Source organism: Lithobates pipiens, unplaced genomic scaffold (assembly GCF_037356315.1).
Source record: "Lithobates pipiens isolate NorthernLeopardFrog02 unplaced genomic scaffold, aLitPip1_a1.2 Scaffold_1, whole genome shotgun sequence".
Lineage (NCBI taxonomy): Eukaryota > Metazoa > Chordata > Amphibia > Anura > Ranidae > Lithobates > Lithobates pipiens.
In genome coordinates, this window is record NW_027507685.1 from 124,526,793 (window position 1) to 124,540,715 (window position 13,923).

At 44.7% G+C, this 13,923-nt stretch overlaps 1 protein-coding gene across 1 annotated transcript; it reads left to right on the forward strand.

Annotated features, from left to right (window-relative positions):
• The first annotated feature begins 1,197 nt into the window (after positions 1 to 1,197).
• On the forward strand, positions 1,198 to 2,314 carry LOC143974528 (C-signal-like). Its single transcript, XM_077476031.1, has one exon. The coding sequence runs from the start codon at positions 1,287 to 1,289 to the stop codon at positions 2,052 to 2,054; it is 768 nt and encodes a 255-aa protein (XP_077332157.1). The 5' UTR covers positions 1,198 to 1,286; the 3' UTR covers positions 2,055 to 2,314.
• The last annotated feature ends 11,609 nt before the right edge of the window (positions 2,315 to 13,923 follow it).

The following is a 13,923-nucleotide window of genomic DNA, read 5'->3' on the forward strand; positions in this document are numbered from 1 at the left end:
GCTCGCATATGAAAACGGTGGTCAAACCACACATGTGAGGTATCGCCGCGATCGGTAGAGTGAGAGCAATAATTCTAGCCCTAGACTTCCTCTGTAACGCAAAAAATGCAACCTGTAGAATTTTTTAAATGGCGCTTATGGAGATTTTTGAGGCTAAAAGTTTGACGCCGTTCCACGAGCGGGTGCAATTTTGAAGCATGACATGTTGGGTATCAATTTACTCAGCGTACCATTATCTTTCACAATATAAAAAAAAATTGGGCTAATTTTACTGTTGTCTTATTTTTTTATTCAAAAAAGTGAATTTTTCCAAAAAAAGTGCGTTTGTAAGACCGCTGCGCAAATACGGTGTGAAAAAAAGTATTTCAATGACCGCCATTTTATTCTCTATGGTGTTAGAAAAAAAACAATATAAAATGTTTGGGGGTTCTAAGTAATTTTCTAGCAAAAAAAAACAAATCTTAAAAAGAGGCCTGGTCCTTAAGTGGTTAAGTACTATTGCAGCATGATGAAATAGGGCAAGAGGCTTTGACTGATCAACATCAGTCATTATAGCTTAGTAATATGAATCTTGGTAAAATATTAACACATGTTCAGATAAGCAGAAGACACATAAAGGAACTCTAAGAGTAAAGAGTACTTTAGAAAGACTATAAATTCTACAGCAGCTTTTATTGCAGTCACAGGACTGCTAAGAATATTGGAAAAGTTGGGAGCCTAATTCCCAGTTAGGCTATCTCAAAAGTATAAGGGGGGCAGTTGGACTATCGCGGTACAGTAAAAAACAATACAATTAAATATTATAACAAATATATACAAAGATTTACAGATGATTTTATTGATGCCAAAAAAACAAATCATCATTTACAAATAAAAACATAGTAGCGGTACACAAATTATCACTAGTGAGTAATCACAATAAAGCAATTGATCACAGATGTCACTTTCCTTGACTCGTTTCGCAGACAATAGCCACTTCATCGGGAGGTTATCTGTGATTGGATCAAAAAAACATTATAATAGTCAAGAAGTAGAAAGATAAAAACTTGTCATGCAGCATTAAAAATTAAAACGAAATCTTGGAAATAAAGAGGGGGAAGGAGCTGAGCTGCTTACCCATGCCCCAGTGCAGAGCTTAGTAATTTGAATCTTTTTGGTAAAATATTAACACATGTTCAGATAAGCAGAAGACACATAAAGGAACTCTAAGAGTAAAGAGTACTTTAGAAAGACTTTAAATTCTTCAGCAGTTTTTATTGCAGTCACAGGACTGCTAAGAAAACGAAATGGCAGACATCATTATCCACAGTGTCCTGGTCACTGGTTCTAACAGAGGAATTGGCCTGCAACTGGTAAAGACTTTTCTCAACAAACGGAATCCACCAGAACATGTCTTTGCAGCATGTCGGAATCCAGAAACTGCTCAGGAACTCAAGTCATTGACCTCCAAACACTCAAACCTTGTGATTGTCAAGATGGATGTAACAGACAAAGCCAGCATTGAAGATGCCTACAGTGTAGTAAAGGAGACCCTCAAAGGGCATGGACTGAACTTGCTGATCAATAATGCTGGCATTGCCATCTTCCACCCAATGGATGAAACCACAGCAGAGGACATGATGAGACTCTATAAAACGAATACGGTAGGACCAATGCTGGTTACTCAGACATTTGCTCCCTTGCTGAAGAAAGCCGCACAAGAAAATCCTAATGAAATAATGAGCTGCAGCAAGGCTGCCGTGATCCACATATCCAGTGGTATGGGGTCTATAGGAACAGACTCACTTGCATTTTCTAAGCATACTGTAATAGAATACTGCTGCAGCAAGGCAGCACTGAATATGTTAACGCGATGCCAGGCTGAGACCTACAAAACTGATGGGATTATTGCCGTAACTTTCGCTCCTGGCTGGGTCCAAACCGACATGGGTGGTGCAAAGGCTTCGCTGAAGGTGCACGAGAGTGTGGATGGAATGATGAAAGTGTTTGACACCCTGAAGGAAAACCACAATGGAATGTTTCTGAACTGGGAAGGACGGACTATACCGTGGTGAGCACAATCATGAGAGATGTACAGGCTAGAAATGAGAACCATGACTGCCTACAAGTAATGAAATGTGCACTCTGTGCTTTTCTGGCTGGTGACTATGCAGATACAGTATAGTGCATGTATCTTGCAAAGTGAATTGTATTAATGTGATCCTAAAATAAAGTGGTCCTCAGCAAGTCTGGAGGCATCTTTGGGATGTGCTAAAGACTGTAAGTGGTCCATATCTATGAAGAAAATAAAACACATAATTTCAGATCAACTAAATGCATCTTTCGATTCTTTTATTTTTAGGAGCCACGCAGGAACTTTCTAAAGGTAAAGTCAGATGAGGACTTCTCTAGAAAGTGTCGGCCCTAGATAAAGTTTGGGAGGGCTGAATTTTTGAGTCTAGTACCTTGTTTGGGTTTGTTTCTTTTGTGGGTAGCTGGGTGTTGTGAGTGCTGGTGTAAAAATTCATAGCTAAATAGGGAGCTTCGAAAGATTTCAGCACCTCAATCATTTTGAGACCATACCTGTGACTTAGCTTCTCACCACATACAAATTTAGGGAATCGTGAAGGAAGCCTATAGAAAAGGGGTACCCCCTTCCCTTCTTTTTTTTTTATCCTGTTTTCTATTCTATCTTTTTTTGATTTTTACTATTATTTTAATGGTTGATGTTAAAATGCAAAGGGATGCAAAGGTCTATTTACAAATATAAAATTGAATGTCTCAAATTGAGTCTTTCTCTTTGTTTATGAAGCCAAATGATGTTAGATCTTTATATGTGACTAAGTATATCATAAAAAAAGGCTTCAATAAAGCTTTGAGAAAAAAAAAAGTGTAGTTTAACCAGTTGCTGACTCTGGGCATGCTAAGCACACCCACAAAAATGTCATCATTGTACACAGGGCGTGTCTAGTATGTCCAGTCCTTCTGCCCTGCTGCTAGAATCCAGAATCCCCCTTGTCACAGTACATGGCAATTTAGCTCTGATTAATCACAGCTGCATTGTCAAATACACACAGAATGCCCTGGCAGCTGTAAAAAAAAAAAAAAAAAAACAGTCTGGCAATGTTTATTAACAACATTGGTCAGTCACAAATACAGAAACTACAATGAAACATTTTTTCATTTTGTATCTTTCTGTTTATTCATCTACAGATCGAAGGGATAAACTCTGATCTGTAGATGAAGTCCAGTTAAAGCAATCTGACAAGGTTTTTTTTTAAATTAGACGCTCCTCTGTTGAATCCCTTATTAACCCTTAGTTTACTCTAATCATCCCTAATTAACTCCTTATTGTCCTTCTCCATTCAATTATAATTTTCCTTGTAATTTTTTTTCTATTATATTAACTAATATTTAAACTTTTTTTCTGTTATTTGTTTGCTTTGTTTATAATATTTTTACATTTTTTACATATATTTACACGTTTAACACTGAAAAAAAACGACTCTACTTTAGTTTACTGCAGCTTTCATTGGCCCTCTTATGACTCCCCCCTCCCTTCCTGGCAAACTCTCACAACAGTGAGATAGAGCTGTGCATGATGTCATAAGCCTAGGCTTTTTACCAAACACGAAACAGGAAGGGGGCTTTATAAGGTATTTACTGGCAGAAAAAAAAAACGTTTTCCTATCCAAAGTTGAAACAACAATGGCAAAAGATTTAATAGATGAAAAGATTAAAAAATGACTGGATTTCTGCTTTAAGTGTTCTTTTAAACAGGACAAATTACAGAAACAAATGCACACATTTTATGTGCAGTAACGCTATTAATTTTTAAACTAATGAAGCTAAAAAAAAAAGAAAAAGTGCCTTTTGTTTAGCAAAAATCATTGTTGCAGGACAATATTCACGAAAAGAAAGCATTGTTTGTCCTTAAAAAAACAATATATGAATTACTTTGTTTTAAGAAATGACAAAATTATTGCTGAATAAACAGGCTGATAGCAGAAATCTAAAAATTTTGCTGGCCCATAAGAGGTTAACAGGTGTGAAAGTCGAAGTGGGTAAAGTCAAATGTTCATGTGAACTATATGTGCTTATGCTGTCATCACAGGATGGCGCTGTGGCCACGTCCTATAATTTAAAGGGGTCGCAAACTCTCAGGTTTTTTCACCTTAATGCGTCCTATGCATTAAGGTGAAAAAACTCTTTTGTCACTGACCAGCCCCCCCCCCCCCCACCCCCACTGGAGACACGCCAGCATTTGGCAACAAATATGCAAATTAGATGTTTTAAGGCAACATCCGACCGTGTGGTGTATGCTCCATCGGACAAACTTTTTCGGTTTTCATCTGACTTTTGTTGGCTGTGCGAATGGACAAACTTTTTGGCAACAAAAGTCCAATGGAGCAAAGTCCGATCATGTGTACACAAATCCATCGGACTTTTGTACAAAGTACAAACATGCATGCTCAGAACCAATGCAAACTATTGCATAGGCAAAATGTACAGGGCCTTAGAAGTTTCTGATGACTAAGCAAACAAATCAAGGACATGCATCTAGTAACTGTGTAAGTATGGAGGACAGAGATGTCTCCCATACTGGTAACCTATTCAGTACCGGTTACACCTGAGGAAGGGAGGACATCTCTCAAACGCTTGTCCTGACTCCTGAATATTGCACTGTAGGCGCACATACGTAAAACGATGACATACTTTACTCAACTGCATTGTACGTTAAACAAAGTGTCACAAAGCTCATTCACTCGGCTGGCACTAAGTAATCTCTCTGATGTATGAGTCAGACACCATGTATTGTAGATCAACACACGTCACAGCTTGCAGTGTTACTATGGTTCGGGTCTATTTTGTGGGCTCTCAATTCCCATCATTCTCCAGAGCTGCCCACTCACCAGCTAATTATAGAAAGATGCAGCTTCGCTACAGATTGTACAGACTGTGAAGGGGGCCCAGAAAGGAACAGGAGCAGAGGAGGATTCCATGTGACCTGCATTTCAACAGTTATTGAAAATGTCATTCAAGAGCTCTTAAAAAAAAAACTTTTTTATAATAAACCCATGTCTTCACATTAAAAAAATTATTTGATATTAAAGAAGAACTCCGAACTTACACATAAAAATATATTTAGAGATAAAACACTCATGGTTAGCTTCTTTGCCCATGCTAGTTAAAGTAGAACTTTAAGCTTCAAAATGAAAATCATGCCTGGGCAATGACTGCAGCTGGCAATAAAGACCCAGAAGCCAGCCGCCCGAAGATGTCAGTGGCTGGCGGTGAGTTCCAGGATTCAAGGTAAGTATTGTTCTGCTGTAAGTGCAACAGGCACTCCTTACAGGTGGGACCATACGCAGCCAGTACATACCTTCCTTGTGTTTCCATGCAGTCCTCATTTCAGGGTTGATTCGCTATGCATAATATACAGCATACATAGTTAAATAGTTACATAGTTAGTCAGGTTGAAAAAAAGACATAAGTCCATCCAGTTCAACCAATAAAAAAAATAAAAATCATACAATCCCATGTACATAATCCTTCACCCACAGTGGATCCAGAGGAAGGCGAAAAACCCAAGCAAAGCATGCTCCAATTTGCTACAGCAAGGGAAAAAAATCCCTGATCCCCCGAGAGGCAATCGCATTTTCCCTGGATCAACTTAATAAATGTTCCCTGGATCTACCTATAAATGTCAGTACCCAGTTATATTATGTACACTTAGGAAATAATCCAGACCTTTTTTAAAGCAATCTACTGAGCTGGCCAGAACCACCTCTGGAGGGAATCTATTCCACATTTTCACAGCTCTAAGGCCGCGTACACACGCGGGGACTGTTCGCCCAACTTTGTCCGTCAAACAGTTTCGGCAAACAGTCCGCTCAAACTTAGCATGGACGGACATGGCCACACACGACGGACGAACAGTTTGCTGAAACCGTGCGTGATGACGTGAACGGCACGTACGACGGGACGAAAAATACGACGTCCTATACACTGCATTATAGCTTTCGGCGTGAAAATCCTTTCTGAGCATGCGCGCAACTTTGTTTGACGAACAAGCCTACACACGAGCGGACTGTTCGCTGAAACAAGGTTTCAGCGGACAGTTTTTCGGAAATTCCGAAAAACCTTGTCCGTCAAACTGTCCGCTGAAACTGTCCGCTGAAAGCCCACACACGAGCGGACTGTCCGCCCAAACACTGTTCAGCGGACAAAGTTGGGCGAACAGTCCGCCCGTGTGTACGCGGCCTTACTGTATTTGGAGATTAAATCAAGTGCAACGGGTTAAGGGTTAAGGCAGTTCTAGAAAATAATGGTGGCCACACAAAATATTGACACTTTGGACCCAATTTGGACATTTTCACTAATGCCACGTACACATGATCGGACTATCCGGCAGACTTGGTCCGGTGGACCAGAGTCCGCTGGACAATCCGCTTGTGTGTGGGCTCTGGCGGACTTTTTGTTCCCAAAAGTCCGGCGGACTTAGAAAGAAGTTTTGACTCAAAATTGTCCACCGCAATCCACCCGTCTGTGTGCTAGTCCGCCGGACTTTTGAATAGGACGGACTTGCCCACACACTGAGAAAAGTCCGTTCATTTTGAATGTGGCTTCAGGTAGACGGGACTAGAGCAGGAAGTCAATGTCGCCGCCTCCATCAGCAAGATTAGCACCTCACTAGCCCGGTCAGCTGGTATGGACTTAAAGGGGAAGCCCTACGCCGAAAAAATGGCGTGGGGGTCCCCCCAGAGTCCATTACTCGTCCCCACCCCCTTTCCTGACCGGCCTAGCACGCAGCCCGCACGCAGCTCCTGAGCCTTACCAGGCCGAGTGCCCTCAACATAGGGGGGTGCTTTGGGGAAGGGGGCCATGCGGCCCCCCACCCCAAAGCACCTTGTCCCCATGTTGATGAGGACAAGGGCCTCCTCCCGGCAACCCTGGGCCGTTGGTTGTCGGGGTCTGCGGACGGGGGGCTTATCGGAATCCTGGAGCCCCCATTAATAATGGGGCTTATTATAGCTTATATATTCTTATAGCTCTTTTGGTCCGGTCTTCTGTCGCTTCGCCGCCTTCTTCTCTTCTCTTCTTCTCTTCTTCTCCCTTGCAATGTTGACACGGTGCTCGAATGTCCGGCGGACTCCCGCCATAGTCTGGCAGGTTGTCCGCCGGACCTAGCCCGCTGGAAAAGTCCGGTCGTGTGTATATATATTGTAAGGGATCTTCCCGGGGTAGGGTGAGTTTGGACACAGTTCACATCAGACTTGGAATTTATAAAGCAGACCTTGGCGTTTATTCGTGGTACAAACAGTCCAACAAACAAAATATACAGCAACTCCGTGCTTCTTGTGTATAACAGGAACAAAATAATAATAAAACAAAACAACCTAGCCCGGCTGGGCGCTTACTAACAGGTTCTTCTCACCTATCTGACACTTATAAACACAGCGTCTTTCGCCTGGACATCGCAGGGTGGGTTTTAGCTCCAGCAGTGGCTGTGCTTGCAGCTTCCTCCAACACACAGACTGTTCATTCCCTGGCTGAGAGCAATCACCTGCAGGCCCAGCAGAGCCTTTACCTTCCCAGGCTAATTAGGATCAAAGCTCACCTGATCCAAAACCCAGAACTGGATCGGGGGGGTGTGGAATGACAGGTCCCTCTACCAAACCTACCTGCCATTCCATATAAACCCAGGCCCGGCAAGATTAAATAACAACTCAGCAGCATATCGCTGCTGAGAAACTGATCCATCCTGGACTTACCATCTCACACTGTGTAGCAACCTAAGTGAGATGTACACCCCCTCGATCACTTCTCCAGTGACATGTCTACATATCCCCCCCCCTCTTTTTCAGACCGGAGGGCTGAGCCTTTTGTCCCCACAGACAACTTACCCTCGACAATGCATCAGCATTTGCCTGTAATTTCCCTGGCCTGTGTTCCACAGTGAAATTAAAGTTTTGTAGGGACAGAAACCATCTAGTCACTCTTGCATTTCTCTCCTTGTTTAACTTCATCCATGTTAGGGGGGCATGGTCTGTCACCAACTTGAATTTCCTGCCTAGCAAGTAATACTTTAAAGATTCTAGGGCCCACTTCACTGCCAAACATTCTCGCTCCACAATGGCATAATTTTTCTCGGCCGGGGTTAGTTTTCTACTCAAGTACGTCACCGGATGCTCCTCACCATTCACTACTTGTGAGAGTACTGCACCTAAGCCTGTGTTAGAGGCATCTGTCTGGACCAGAAATCTCGCCTGAAATCGGGGGTGACTAACACAGGTGGTTGGCACAAGGCAGACTTAAGGCTTTGGAAAGCCTTCTCGGCCTCTGGGGTCCACGTGACCATTGCTGTCTTTCCGCCCTTTGTCAAGTCAGTTAGTGGAACAGCAACTGAGGCAAAGTTCGGCACAAATCTACGGTAATAACCCGTAATACCCAGGAAAGCTCTAACCTGTTTCCTTGTCAGGGGTCTAGGCCAATTCTGTATTGCCTCAATTTTATTTAGCTGTGGCCTAACCAATCCTCTCCCAACAATGTAGCCCAGATATTTGGCCTCTTCTAGGGCTAGAGCAGACTTCTCTGCATTTATGGTCAACCCTGCATCACTTATGGCATCCAACACGGCCTGTACCTTACAGAGGTGACTTTCCCAATCAGGGCTAAAAATGACCACATCATCGAGGTAGGCGGCTGAGTAATCACGATGTGGTCGCAGAATCAAGTCCATCAACCTCTGGAAAGTTGCAGGCGCCCCATGTAACCCGAATGGCATCACTACATACTGGAATAGCCCATCAGGGGTGGAGAATGCAGTTTTCTCTTTAGCCTCACCAGAAAGTGGAATCTGCCAGTAGCCCTTTGTGAGATCGTGGGTGGTTATGTACCTGGCGTTACCCAACTTCTCAATCAACTCATCTACCCTGGGCATAGGATAAGCATCGAACTTGGAGATCTCATTCAACTTTCTGAAATCGTTACAGAACCTCCAAGTTCCATTGGGCTTTGGGATTAGCACAATCGGGCTGGACCATTCACTCTGTGACACCTCAATTACCCCCAGATCAAGCATACGTTTTACCTCGGCAGATACGGCTTTCCTACGTGCCTCCGGTATCCTATAGGGCTTAAGGTTTACTCTGCTTCTAGGCTCAGTTTCAATGTGATGATGAATGAGGTGGGTACGCCCTGGGAGGTCAGAGAACTTGTTTTTGTTTTTCTGTAAAAATTCCAGAGCCTCCTGTTTCTGTGACACTGATAGAGCATCACCTACCTTGACTGGAGGGATTGGTGGTGACAAATTATTAACAGTATTTGTCGCCACCAAGGATTCCCTGTCTTTCTAGGGCTTGATCAAGTTTATGTGATAAACTTGGAAAGGCTTCCTTCTACCTGGTTGGTGCACCTTGTAGTTCACCTCACTGATCTTTTCAACAATTTCATAAGGACCTTGCCACTTCGCTAAGAATTTACTCTCAACAGTGGGGACTAGTATAAGAACCCTATCGCCTGGGTTGAATGTCCTGATTCTTGCGGACCGGTTGTAAATTCTACTTTGGGCCTCTTGAGCTCTCTGGAGGTGTTCCCTTACCAGGGGCATTACAGTGGCTATACGGTCCTGCATTTGTGCTACATGCTCAATAACACTCTTGTATGGGGTGGACTCACTCTCCCATGTCTCTTTTGCAATGTCCAGTAGACCCCTAGGGTGACGACCATAGACCAACTCGAATGGTGAGAACCCTGTGGACGCTTGGGGCACTTCCCTAATAGCAAACATGAGGTAGGGTAATAAATGATCCCAGTCACGACCATCTTTTCCCACCACTTTCTTCAACATATGTTTCAAAGTTTTATTAAATCTCTCCACCAATCCGTCCGTCTGGGGGTGGTATACAGAGGTACGGATGTGTGAGACTTTAAATAGTTTGCATAATTCCTTCATCAGTTTTGACATAAATGGCGTACCTTGGTCAGTTAGGATTTCTTTGGGGATCCCAGTCCTAGAGAACATATAAAACAACTCACGTGCAATTGTTTTAGATGCAGTGTTTCTCAAGGGTACAGCCTCAGGATAGCGGGTCGCATAATCTATGACTACCAAAATATACTGGTGTCCTCTAGCTGACTTTACAACGGGACCCACTAAATCCATGGCGATACGCTCAAAAGGCACCTCTATAATAGGGAGCGAAACCAAAGGACTGCGAAAATGTGACACTGGGGCACTAACCTGACATGTGGGGCACGACTCGCAGTATTTTTTAATGTCATCATATATCGCCGGCCAAAAAAACCTCTGGAGAACCCTCTCTCGCGTTTTGTCAGTCCCCAAGTGTCCCCCAAGAACATGGTTATGTGCCATGTCAAGCACCTGACGCCGGTACGGCTTAGGTACCAGAAGCTGTTCCACAATCTCATCCTTAATCTTATTGACTCTATAGAAAAGATCATTAGTCACCGAAAAATGTGGAAATCTTTTTTCAGCCTCTGGTTCCTGAGGTACCCCATTCATAACAGCAACCTGCTCTCTCGCATTTTTGAGAGTGGGGTCCTGTAATTGTGCAGCGCCAAAATTATCCCTAGACACCTCTAAGTCTAGTATATTTTGCTCAGTGGGAGGGGCCTCCTCCTCCCCAGCCAGGACCTGCAAAGGAAAACAATCATTTTCATCCTGCATACTTTTATCATTCCCAGTGGACAAGGCAACCCCCTTAGAGGTATCCTCACTCCTTTTGGGGATTTTTCTTTTTTTTCAGAGAGCCCAGAATAATGGAAAATCGCGCCCCAATATTACATTATGCATGAGGTTTTTAACCACACCCACTTCATATTGTATGGTGCCTTGTTCAGTCCCGATTTTAGCCAGCACTATAGGGTACACTTTTGTATCACCATGTATGCACACAACACTCATATGCTTTTTAGACTCTAAGTCCCCAGCCACCAGGCTAGCATGCACCAAGGTTACGAGGCTTCCCGAGTCCATTAACGCCTCAACGGGAAAGTCATTGATGGTAATATTGCAGATTTGCGGTTCAGTCTCTAGTCCAGGAACTGCAACACAAGATGGTTCCGCAAACAGCGACTGACGCCGGCTAGCGTCACACTCCATGGGTTCAGTGGTAAGAGGGCAATGGGCAGACACGTGTCCCGCCTCATGGCATCTCCAACACTGGATAGGGCCTGGTCTCTTTGGCAAGGAGTCCTTTTCAGAGCCCCTTAGCCACCCGGGACCATCACCAGTCTTTTGTCCCTGAGACACCACTTGAGCCCTTTTCCCTCCATCAGCACCCCTCCACACTCCCCCAATAGATGGAAGTCTCTTACCAGCTGACGGCACAGATCTGGTGCTCCGGGGAGGTGAAGATGCTGCAGGAACATCACGGAGGTAGTCCTCAGTCGCCTGGAACCTCTCCACAAGGTTGACAAGTTCGTTTGCATTCTTAGGATCACCTTGTCCCACCCAGCGTTGCAGGTCAGTAGGAAGAGCTCGGAGGTAGCGATCCATCACGACCTTCTCTAGGATTTGTGCAGGAGTAGAAGTGTCTGGCTCCAACCACTTTCTTGCCAAATGGATTAGGTCATACATCTGGGACCTCGCTGATTTGTCCAGACTGTAGCTCCAGTTGCGTACCCTCCGGGCACGGACTGCAGTAGTAACTCCTAGTCGGGCAAGTATCTCCTCTTTTAGCCGAGTATAGTCCTTAACCTCTTGCTCACTGAGGTCATAGTAGGCCTTTTGAGGTTCACCTGTTAAATAGGGCGCAATTACCTCTGCCCACTCAGCGGCTGGTAACTTCTCTCGCTCAGCCACGCGCTCAAATACTGTTAGATAGGCCTCAACATCGTCCTCAGCAGTCATCTTTTGCAGCGCTTTCTGCACAGTCCTTCTCCCAAAAAAAATCTCTGGAGCGGCTCCCATCACTGTGGGTGGATTAGCAACCACAGGCGCCTCTCGATTTACTATCAGGTGCTCGATAAGTTGTTGTTGGCTTTGGCGCAAAGCTTGCAACTCTTCCTTATGCATCTGCTGTTGTGCCGCCATGGACTGTTCATGTCATCTATTGGCCTCTGTCTGAGCCTGCTGTTGTTGCAAACTCACTTGCATAAACTGCTTCAGCATCTCCTCCATGTTGCTGGACTGTTCTTGGAGTGTAGTTGCAGCTTTCACCCAAGACATAAGCAACTGTAGCCAAGTCTGTCCACACCGTTGCCCCTAGCAACCGACTTGCCCGCATTCGAACACCAACTGTAAGGGATCTTCCCGGGGTAGGGTGAGTTTGGACACAGTTCACATCAGACTTGGAATTTATAAAGCAGACCTTGGCGTTTATTCGTGGTACAAACAGTCCAACAAACAAAATATACAGCAACTCCGTGCTTCTTGTGTATAACAGGAACAAAATAATAATAAAACAAAACAACCTAGCCCGGCTGGGCGCTTACTAACAGGTTCTTCTCACCTATCTGACACTTATAAACACAGCGTCTTTCGCCTGGACATCGCAGGGTGGGTTTTAGCTCCAGCAGTGGCTGTGCTTGCCGCTTCCTCCAACACACAGACTGTTCATTCCCTGGCTGAGAGCAATCACCTGCAGGCCCAGCAGAGCCTTTACCTTCCCAGGCTAATTAGGATCAAAGCTCACCTGATCCAAAACCCAGAACTGGATCGGGGGGGTGTGGAATGACAGGTCCCTCTACCAAACCTACCTGCCATTCCATATAAACCCAGGCCCGGCAAGATTAAATAACAACTCAGCAGCATATCGCTGCTGAGAAACTGATCCATCCTGGACTTACCATCTCACACTGTGTAGCAACCTAAGTGAGATGTACACCCCCTCGATCACTTCTCCAGTGACATGTCTACAATATATATATATATATATATATATATATATATATATAGAAAGGCCAGTATGGTGGCCTGAAATTATGGGTGGAGCCCGGTGGTATATAAGCAGCCGTTCGCCCATCCTTCCTCGTCGGTTCCAGTGCGCGATACCTGATACGTCAGATATCAAGGGCCGACTATCCAGACCAGACGCAGTGAGCCGTTCGTCAGCTCCCGCGTTATTCGTCTCCAATTTTTGACAAAACCGTCTCGTCCATCAGCATCCGTAGGTTTTGCCGTCGGAGTGTCATTTGTACCCGTCGAGTTCGTCGCTACGCCTCGGGCCGGCTGTCGCAGGTAGGGCTTCGGCACCCTCTTTTCATTATGTTTTTGATGTACCGTCATCATGCTTATACTCACGAGCCGCTCGGTCCTTTCATATCGAATGTTTTCGGTGGCCTCATACGCATGTCACTATGTTCTACTTTCGATGTAGTCGTTATCATTGTCCGACACGTTCGATTACGCCACGTCAGGCGATTCATTCGCAGGTACGGCAGTCGAAACCGTTCGACTGCCCGAGCATTTCATTTGTAGCGGTCGAATCGTTCGACTCACAGCCGACTGCTTGTTACGACAAGGCAAACAGTCCGCACGTTTCGCTTGGTCTACTCCAGTTCGAATATGTCTCTTCATTCATGCAATTGTGTTATGTGTCTCATTTTCATCTCGTTTCATTCATTTCAGTCCCAGTCATTTCTACTGTTTCAAAATCATTTCTGTCACTAGCCGCGCTCCGGCGCGAATCCTGTCGCACCTCCGGTGCACCGATTCGCTTTGAAGTGCCCCAGGGTTCGGCCTCATTTCTGTACATGCTCCAGAGACTGAATCACTCGCAGGATCACGCACGGTCCCCGATTCTTGTCTTTGTCATGGCATACCATTTCTGTCACTTATTACGCTCCAAATCGAGTCTTGTCGCATTCCTCTATGCACCGATTCGTCCTGGTGCGCCCAGCTGCTACGCCTCATTTCGGTACATGCTCCAGAGACGGATTCTGTGGTAAACCTACAGATCAGTCCTTGAATCCTGT

Bases quoted from the DNA above. Each gene is read 5' to 3' on its own strand.
- LOC143974528 (XM_077476031.1), top strand. From the start codon at position 1,287: ATGGCAGACATCATTATCCACAGTGTCCTGGTCACTGGTTCTAACAGA.